General features: G+C 37.5%; 2 protein-coding genes across 2 annotated transcripts in view; one reads left to right on the top strand and one right to left on the bottom strand.

The window, feature by feature from the left end:
- On the bottom strand, window positions 3,452-6,809 carry LOC109851096. The gene is made up of 4 exons (XM_020421199.1): window positions 6,364-6,809; window positions 4,621-4,792; window positions 4,436-4,546; window positions 3,452-4,050 (listed from the first exon to the last, which is right to left on the bottom strand). The coding sequence occupies exons 2-4, from the start codon at window positions 4,759-4,761 to the stop codon at window positions 4,000-4,002; spliced, it is 303 nt and encodes a 100-aa protein (XP_020276788.1). The 5' UTR covers window positions 4,762-4,792; window positions 6,364-6,809; the 3' UTR covers window positions 3,452-3,999.
- Window positions 7,064-9,794, top strand: part of LOC109848670 (7-methylguanosine phosphate-specific 5'-nucleotidase A) — an 18,977-nt gene continuing 16,246 nt past the window's right edge. Inside the window, exons 1-2 of the mRNA XM_020418293.1 lie at window positions 7,064-7,585; window positions 7,689-7,821. Coding sequence (XP_020273882.1) covers window positions 7,273-7,585; window positions 7,689-7,821 — 446 coding nt within the window. The 5' untranslated portion in view covers window positions 7,064-7,272. The remainder of the gene's footprint in view (window positions 7,586-7,688; window positions 7,822-9,794) is intronic.

Raw genomic sequence — 9,794 nt, 5'->3', positions numbered from 1 at the left:
TTGGCTGCCTGTACCTCAACACTTGAGACTACCATTGCTTTACGATGAACCAGTGCAACGTCAGTCAAGCGTCTTTGACGAGAAAAGTCAAGTCGTAGGAGCGATCCGAAACCCTAAGCGTTCAACAGCACGATCAATATGTAATCCGTAGGGTCAACACCCGTCGTCAAGCGTGTTGCTGATGAAAGCATGACAACACGTGGTGGATCGAAACCGCTTAGGGTTAACAAACCGGTCCAATGTGTCAACCCTAGGTAACGCCAGTCAACTGCCGTCGTTGGCATGAGCATCACACGGCCGATCGAAACCCCGTAGGTTAACACTGTCAATAAGCGTAACACCCCGTAGGTCAACGCCCCAGTTAATTACGTTGTACTGAATTAAAAGTAATGTCGGGTGATCTGAAACCCTAGGTAAATATCTATCAACGCCAGTTCAACGGCGTTTATAATGAAACAGTCAATCTCCGCGCGGCGATCCCTAAAACCCTTTGTTTAACGATGCATACGCATAACCCCCTAGGTCAACGCTATGTCAAGCGGCTTAGATGAAAAGTTAAACGTTCGGGCTGACATCCTGAAACCTAGTTTAACGTCGGTCAACACGTAATCCTAACGATCCTACTAAGGTCAACGTAATCAACGCGTTGCCCGATGAAGTAGCCCTCAAATGGCAAGTCAATATATATTATGCACAGAGATAGTCAGTTCTAAGTTCAACTCACATAACACGAGCCACAAATATTAAGCTCACCAGTTTTGATCAAGACTTCGACGCACGGCAGACGATTAAAACACAGCGCCGAGTAGCAACTTTAGCTCATCGTCAAATATCAAATAGGACTAAAAATCGAAAGGAGTTCAATAATCAAAGCTATACTACAGGCTCCTTTATACCGATGAAGGTTATGCGACCGCAGTTATATCCAAAGTATTTTTAGGATCTTCATCTATATAAAGAAATAAGACTGAAAACACTTTGGATGGGTATCTGTAGGGCTCATCAAAAAATACCTATACGGTCCCCGGCCAGTCGGCCTCAAGACAAGAGCATGGGAGAAGATGATGGAACATTACTATTTAATCAACAGAAGACTCATTTGACGACTATAACTGCCATGAAAGTGAGTCTGACGAAACCGTGTGAAGCCAACGCGAACTTCAGCAATAACCACATACAAACACGGAATTGATCGCCGGAACTACGTGTCATTTACAAAAGACGAAGAGCGCCCTCAGGTCTTATTTACTCCACGATGTGATTCAATCATGGAAGCTTACTAGAATACTCCGTCGCGTTTTTGTCAACGCGACTCTTGAATCACGCCAATTCTAAGTCCTCAGACAACAAAATATGGGAGGGAAGATGCGACAGAACGCTGTCGATGAAACTTATGTTCCGGCCTCGCCGTGACACCCGCTTGGTAGTGTCTCGGCTAGGCAAGACCACCCATGCAGGCCGAGACACTCACAAGTGTCTCGGCCACGCCGAGACACCCACGGGTGTTCGCAGACCTGAAAAACTAAAATTTGGCAGTTTAAAGCTGTTTTTCGATTGTTAACCATCTGGATTTTATTTTAACTGATAGAATAATATCCAAGAACATGGTTAAGTGGTTACAACTAAAGATAAGATCGAATCGATCATTCTTATCCAAAAACAGGGGTCCCTAAGCCTATTAATACAGCCCTAGGGCCTTTATTTTTCTAAATCTGGAATTCACGAGCGTGACGAAGCCCTGCTAAACTGAAGACTAAAGGAGCACGAATTTTAGAAGAGAGGTCGAGATCGAATCAAGTTTGTCGGCATAAAGAAGAGGAGCTCGTTAGATCTACACGTCCCGGTCCTTTACCTTGAGATTACCCCATTGTGGTGATCTCGAGAAGAGTGATTATCTCACCGTTGCTGAGATAATTGCTTCAGCTTCTTGATTCCTTCGCGAATCAACGAACCTCCGGATCTGATTTGATCGTTTAGTGATCCACGGATATCAATATCCCCGTCACAGGCTAAGATCCTACATAAGCAACGGGCGATAAACACCCGTTGCGCTGTTTGACGAGAGTTGTACTTTTTTTGTTTTTCATTATGTAAGGGTCTTATAAAAAGACTATCTTTTTATTGTTATTGTAACGACTAAAGTTGTAATGACTACATCAATGAAGACATCAACTTTCTCCCCAAACAGGTAGTTGGACTTAGCTATTGAAGACGAAGTTTGCCAGTGAAGGCAAAGCTCGTCAAACGAAGTCAGTGAAGACAAAGTTCGTCAAGAGAAAATTACCATACTATGAAGCTTGCCTTATTAGACGAACCTCGCTGCGTGTCGAGGCTCGTCTAATCTGATGAATCTTACCACGCAATGAGGCTCGTCATCCACACGAAGTTCGGCTGTAACGGTCATGAGGACCAAGTCAGCCAACATGGGCTAAATTGCAGGAGGCAGTTATGCCAATCTACCCACGATTTCAGCACGTCAGTTACTTGATAATGGCTTATAAATAGCCCCAAGCATCTATGAAAAAGCTATCACGAGCACAGTTACAAGAAACCAAGGCTAGCACTCACGTTCTTTGAAGACCCAAACCTCGGTTCTAACTATTAAAGCCATCAACAGAGGTTAATTCTTCTTTCGAGTTGAAGCGATCTTGATCTGATCGTCAACGGGAAGCAAACTCGACTTGAGTATCGAGTGAGGTATCTTTTCACCATCTAGAACCCACTTGAAACAAAAGAGAAATCAAATTAATCTTCTCTTCCTCTGTACTCGAGAGAGTGATTGTAAGGAATTCTTACCAAGTAATAGAACTCATTCCTAAAACAAGAATCAATCATATATTTTTTTGACCCTACAAGCGTGACATATTGGAATTAATAGAACTTCCTTCCCATCATCTATGTGCTACTTTATATACTTTTCATATATATTTTTCTCGTCCACTTTTGAATTAGTTAGCAACCAAATCTATAAAACAAATAAGAAAAAGAAGAGGAAGAATGTTAAATAACATATAAATGCAACATTACTTGTAAAAGCTTTATGATCGATATTATCCATACTTAAATATGATGTGATATTATAAATTTTCTTTCCATATCCACATTTCTAGTAGCTTTAGCCATTTCTAAATCTTACAACATATATATAATGTTTCAACGGTCCACCGATTGCAAGTGCAATAAAATCAATGTAAAAGTAACAAACTTGAATAACACCATAAGTTAAATACAATAATACATCGTCCTTTAATCTTCCACCACGTAACAGATGAAGCATATCATATCTATTTATAATGTGGTTGCCGATCTCATAAACAGTCCTCTTTCTAGATAATATGCATAACACAATCAACGTATAAGTATCACAGAAAACCACTAATTATCACAGACTATATGTAAATATCACAGGAAACAATTAAAGGTTACATAAAACAACTAATCATCATAGATTACATGTAAATATCACTAAAAATGGGTAAAGATCACATAAAACCACTAATCATCACAGACTATATGTAAATATCACAGGAAACGGGTAAAGGTCACATAAAACCACTAGTTATCACATACTATATGTAAGTATCTCATATGAAATTCATAAATAACTACTTGATACTTGCTTGTCCACTTTTAATGCCAGAAAATGTTGAAGCCACTTGTTCTCATCATCAGTAAAATGAAGTAGATTCTGAATAGTAAAATTATGATAAAATCCGTCATCAACGACTCCCGGGAGCCTGCTATCAAAGTCTTATGGAAAAGGAATGCCCATATATAATATATACAATGATTTCTTTTCTTCTCCAGTTTTTTCTCTTCTCCATAAGTCTTCTACAGATGTTCTCGTATCGGCATATGCAATTACAAGTTTTTTCTCCTTTTCCTTCTCCCTCTTGTCATAGTCATCTTCCAGCATGACATGAGCTTTCTTCACTTTACTTCGTTTGTTAGGGAAAGCTGTTCGGAATGGAGAATCCAAGAACTTAGGCTTCTTTGTTGTTATCTAGCACTTTGCTCGTATCCTTTAAAAAATTCTTTCACATCTACAGGCTATATAAAGATCACAGTTAATGAGTGTATGTCACAAAAAATTATTAAGGGTCACAAAATTATGAGCAAATGTCACAAGTAGAATTTATCTATTACAAATAATAAGAAAATGTCCTAGGCATATTATTTAAGTCACAGAAGTAAAGTAACTATCACATAAGATGAGCAAATGTCACAAGAAAGGGTCAACTGTCACAAATAATAAGAAAGTATCACAAGAACTTTGTAAATATCACAAAAAATATGCATGAACCACAGGAAATAAGTAACTGTCATAGAGTATAAGTAATTGTCACATGTAATATGTAAAAATCACAGTAAGAAGTAATTATCACATGATTTATGTAAGTGTCACAAATAAGTTAAAGTCATAGGAAATTGTTACCTCCTCAACTTCAATGTCTATATCTACTCGGTCATTCTTATGTTCTTCCATTTCTTTTCCGTGGTCATCTTCTATCTCTGACTCATCTTTCCCCTCTAACTCCACCTCAGGCTGCATAAATGTTACAATAAAAATGAATATTTTGTAGAACAAAGGAGTACATGAAATAGGAGAATATTTCTTACCTCCTCATCTCCTCTACTCTCATCTTTTCTCTCCTCCTTCTTTTCTCTCTTGTTTCTATTGCCTAAACATTTTTTCAATATCGACCTTAGTGGCCTTTGTATCAATGCCGACTCTAACAAGTTATTGCTTATATGCTTCATTCAACATTGATAGATTCTCATAAGCTTCATTCTACATTAACAATTAAGTTTTAGTGAGCAAATGCGACATATAAGAAGGTCACATATAAATTTCACATATAAGAAAGTTGATTCTACCATAAATATCACAAAAACACTATATTTATCACAATCAACTAGTAAATGTCACAAGGAATAATCAATTATCATATATAACAATGTATCACAGTCTACATGTAAATGTCACAGAAAAAAGGTAAATATCACAGAATACCACTTATTATCACAGCCCACATATAAGAGTCACATGAAATAAACAATAAACACATAAAAAAAAAGACTATTATCACCGTCAAAATATAAATATCGCATGGTAAGAATTAAACTTATCTAACACACGCAATAGTGGATTGACTCTTTTCCTCTTTTTTAACTCTTTTCTTTTTTTAAAGAGTTTTCGGAATCTAATTTCTCCTCTCTTTTAGCTTTCTTTGTTGTAGGCTCCCCCTTGATCTCCTTATGAATGTACTGCGACATATCTTGCTCCGATAAGATGTGGATTACGGCTCCCGACTTTTCATAATTGTTGCACTTCGCAATGAACCTACTTTCTTACCTTCCAAAGTCTAGTTACTCACTAATGGCTTCAAATCATTGACTTTGGTGTATTGTTTGATGTTTGTGATCTCATAGTACCATAGCTTTAAAAAATCAACAATCAATCAATGAAGTCAGCTCATTTCATACCACGTATCACAGATTAAACTATTACAGATTAAAGCTATCACAAATGTCATATATCAGGAACATACGTTATATGTAAAAGATAAATATCACAAATAAGAGACAAATGTCACATTTTAACTATAAATATCACAAATAAATGTAACATATCAATAACATATGTCATATGTAAGTGACAAATATCACAAATGACAGATAAATGTTACATTTTGACTATAAATATCACAAATAACTCACTGATAGTAAGGGAACACAACCACTTAGGCACGTCTGTCCCTTTTTAGCTATCTTTGCAGCTTTTAGAGAATCCCACACTTTATTATATATGATAGTCGCCCATGGGTAAATATCAGTTACATCTATACAAGTCATATACTTGAACATATTCACGGTGCATTCATTCATACACTTGGAGTCTATATCTACTTTTGTAAGCATCTTTTTTGCTTCTTATTGAAGGACGTAACCCAAATCCTATTCGCCGTATCACGATTCACTTCCGATTTCTCCCTTCATCCTAGGACCGAGTTTGCTTTTGCACCCAATATACGTCAAATGTATACGCTTGTTTTTTTCTCATTTGGCTATCGTTAAAAAGAAGTTTCCAGTAGCCAAATCAAGATGATTAATCACTAGCATGATTGTGTCTCTGTCTGATGGAATTGCTTCAAAACTAATATAAGTTTAAAATTAGAGGATCCATAAGCCTTCTAATGATCCAGTCTAATTCGTGGAACAACTTTTTTCATGAATTCATAGTAACCACGTATATTTGCACATATTCTTATATCACCCTTACTGTAAAAACAAGAGAAAATAACATGACTCTACTTACAATTGTGGATAATTTTCAATGATAAATTCACAATGGATACTTACAACTCATCTTTTCTTGTTGTTGATTCATATGATTCAAATGATGAACTTGATTTCGCTATCCTAGATTTTCACCAAAAAACGAGGGCTTCGAATTGAGGGTTTGGTTCAATTGAGACACTGTGAAGAAGAGAGTTTGGGGTCAATGGCTGCGGACGATGAGTTTGCGGTCGGCGGGTCCTTGTCGGCGGTGGTAGCTTCGTTGATCTTGCTGTAAGGGGGCGAAGCCGAAGATGAAGTTGGAGCTCACTAAATTGCTATGTCGTTGTAGGGGTCAAAGACGAATAGCTTGCGGTCAGCGATCGGGGTCCTTGTCGGCGACGGCGGAGCGAGATCTTGAGAAGAAGAGGGCAGATGTGATGAGAAATAGCGGTTGGGTATTTTGAGAAGAAGAGGATAGAGGATCTCGAGAATCGCGCAAAAAGGTGGAAGGAGGAGCCATATTTGTTTAGTTTTTAAATGGGAAGGGTATTTTGGGTAATGACTTATTGGGTTGTGAGCTTATACAGTTTTGGGGAGGCAGTTGCACAAATTTATCTGTATAAGGGTTGGGTAGCATGAGACTTTTTGCGGGGGACGATGATGCATAACATTATTTTTGGAAGTTGCTACAAGCAATTTTCCCAAGAAAAAACTCCATTTGTACAATTTTGTCCATCCTCCATAAAACACATTGTACATGTTTTTGTTGCTTAAAGTCACTCCTACATGCTCTCTTAATACTCACCAACAGCTCTTCATCGCATCTCCATATCGTTAACGAATCAAACCCCACCTCTAATTTCCTTGAAAAATAAATCATAAAAGGAAAGTTAAAAAAGCCAAAAAAAAGGCAGCAAAAAAAAAGGGAACCTTTATGCATCACAAAACAAGAAGCAACGATCCCCATTCCTCCATCCGGCCCATCATCAAATGAGGCCCGGAGATTTTCTAGCCCTCACCAACTTACCCATCCTTCACTTAATCCCGCCATTAAATGCCTCTCTCTCGCGCAATATCTCGGACACCTCAACTGCATACACTTTTTCTAGGGTTTTTTCTTCCCGAGACCGCAAAACCCTAGCTTCGACCGCAATGTCTCGCGAAAACGCCGTGATTAGGGATCGGGAATCGCTCGAGAGGAAGACGGCGGCGATTCGAAGCGCCGGCGCGAGCAAGCTGCAGGTGATTGCTGATTTCGATGGGACGCTTACCAAGTACTCGATCAACGGTCGACGTGGACAGAGTAATGTATTTGATTAGGAAAAGATTGTTTCTTTTCTTTTCTTTTTAAAATTGTTTTGGGGTTTTGGATTTGATTGGGTTTTTTTTGTTGGTGTGGGGATTAGCTAGTCATGGGTTGTTGCAGCAGGGGAATACTGAGTATGATGAGAAAAGGCAGGCATTGTATGATTATTATCATCCGTTGGAGTACTCGCCGACGATTCCGATCGAAGAGAAGACTAAGTTGATGGAGGAATGGTATTATTTTCAAACCCTCCATTTGATTTGATATCTGTTGTAAGTAGCTCAATTAGATTGTAGGTCTAGTCCTAACAGTCAAAATATGCACATTGCTCTGAAACTTAATGTGTTGAGCTGATATTACCATTATAACTTGATGAAAATGCTGCTTCTACTACATAAGCAAAGGTGAAGTTGTTGTGCTGGAAACAAAAGCTGTCGCGGCGGTTCATGAAATGTGGCAATTTGCCGCTCCAACTGCATGGGTTTGCTATGGCGCTAGGCAGTTCTTGAGTGTGCTCAGATAATTGATCTTGTGTCTGTGATTGTTTGGTCCTCTTTTACGTCGGAGTTCAGAGAGCATGTTTTTTGTCATTAGAAGACTTTCGGTATTGCATATGAAATTTGTAAGGATGCTAGTGTTCCTTCTCCGGCAACTTTTGCTCTGAGATTGACTGAACTTTTAACTTTGTTATAGCCTTTAAGAATCTTCTGCCCTCTAGGGTCTCCATGCATGCTTGGAACTCCTTTTCTTTCTGCAACATTTGGATCGACATTAAATAATTATTTTTTGGTGAGAATTTTCTAATTCAGTAAGGATATGCATTGCAGAGAAGAATCAACTCCATTACATTTGCACATGATTCTGTTCCGCTCTGCCTTGCCCTCATTCTGCTAGATATTTTACTTGAAAATTCTTTCTGAAACCTTAACAGGAATTTCCCCTTGCATTTAGCTTAGGCTTGGTTCTCTCAATCCCAGACTCATCTTGAGTTGCCAGAAAAGAAAAAATCAACCCTATGGCTTTACAGGAAGCTGTTGGTATGAAATTAGATGAGCAGAGTGCTTGATAATTGGATGTGGTCTATCTTTTTGAAGTGGTGAACAACTAAAATAGGAACAGTTGGAAGGATCTCGGTTTGAAGGAAGAAAATTTAGGACGGAAGGGTATGTTTCTACATTTGGGCACTAAAAAGTGGTGAGAGAAGGTGTCGTCAGGTTGAGCGAAAGCATGCAGTAGCCTCTGTGTTAGAGAGGTTTTGTTTCACTATAGCCTCGAGCTATATACTTGTTTTATTTCGCTATAGCCTAAAGCTTTATACACATAAAATTTCTCCATGGATACCTTATATTGCAAAATATAATAGCTTCTCAGATTACACATTTGTTTGAGGTACACAATGCATGTATATATAAGACACATGTATACAATCTACATTAGTAAATACTAAGCCGAAAATCCGCACAGTTAATTATGATCTACTACACATCACCTATTTTTTAATAAAATCATCAACATTTTAGATGTGCTTTAACCATGCATTTTGTGTTGTCAAAATTAAAACATAATAATTTTCATGAAATCAAATAATCTTATACCTCTTGATAAATTATTAGAAACACTTCTAAATCTTTAGATTTTTATGTTTATGTGATAGTTCATGCGTAACGTATCACATCCAACAGTATAAATTTCAATTTGAAAATCCAAAATTTAAATTTGACCATGCTATTCAAACCTTTGATACTATTAATAGTAGTTTATCTCAAATACTCTCTCTATATATGTGTGTGTGTATTCTACTGTCAATAGCATCCAACATGCAGGTACTATCAGTCAATTTTTGAAAATTAGAACCCAAAATTGAAAATCCAAACTGGTGGATTGATCTATTACACATGAACTATCTAGAAACAAAATTTCAGAGAAGTTCGACATGTTTTGAATCATATATCAAGAGGCAAGAAATTAAGCAGCTTTATGAAAATTCTGGAAGGTTGATTTTGACGACATGTTATGCATGAGTTAATGATGTTAAAATCCTCTAAAATTTTATTTCCAGATAGTTCATGTATAGTAGATCACATACACTTGTTCGAATTTTTAACTTTGGGTTTCAATTAAAAAAATTGGTTGATATTATCTTCATGTTGGATACTATTGATAGTATCCTAGCTCAACGCTATACACACACCCATGTCTCTCTTTA

The sequence above is a fragment of the Asparagus officinalis genome, chromosome 7 (assembly GCF_001876935.1).
Source record: "Asparagus officinalis chromosome 7, Aspof.V1, whole genome shotgun sequence".
In the NCBI taxonomy this organism is placed as follows: domain Eukaryota; kingdom Viridiplantae; phylum Streptophyta; class Magnoliopsida; order Asparagales; family Asparagaceae; genus Asparagus; species Asparagus officinalis.
The sequence above is the reverse complement of the archived record's forward strand: the minus strand, read 5'-3'. Positions and strand labels throughout refer to the sequence as shown.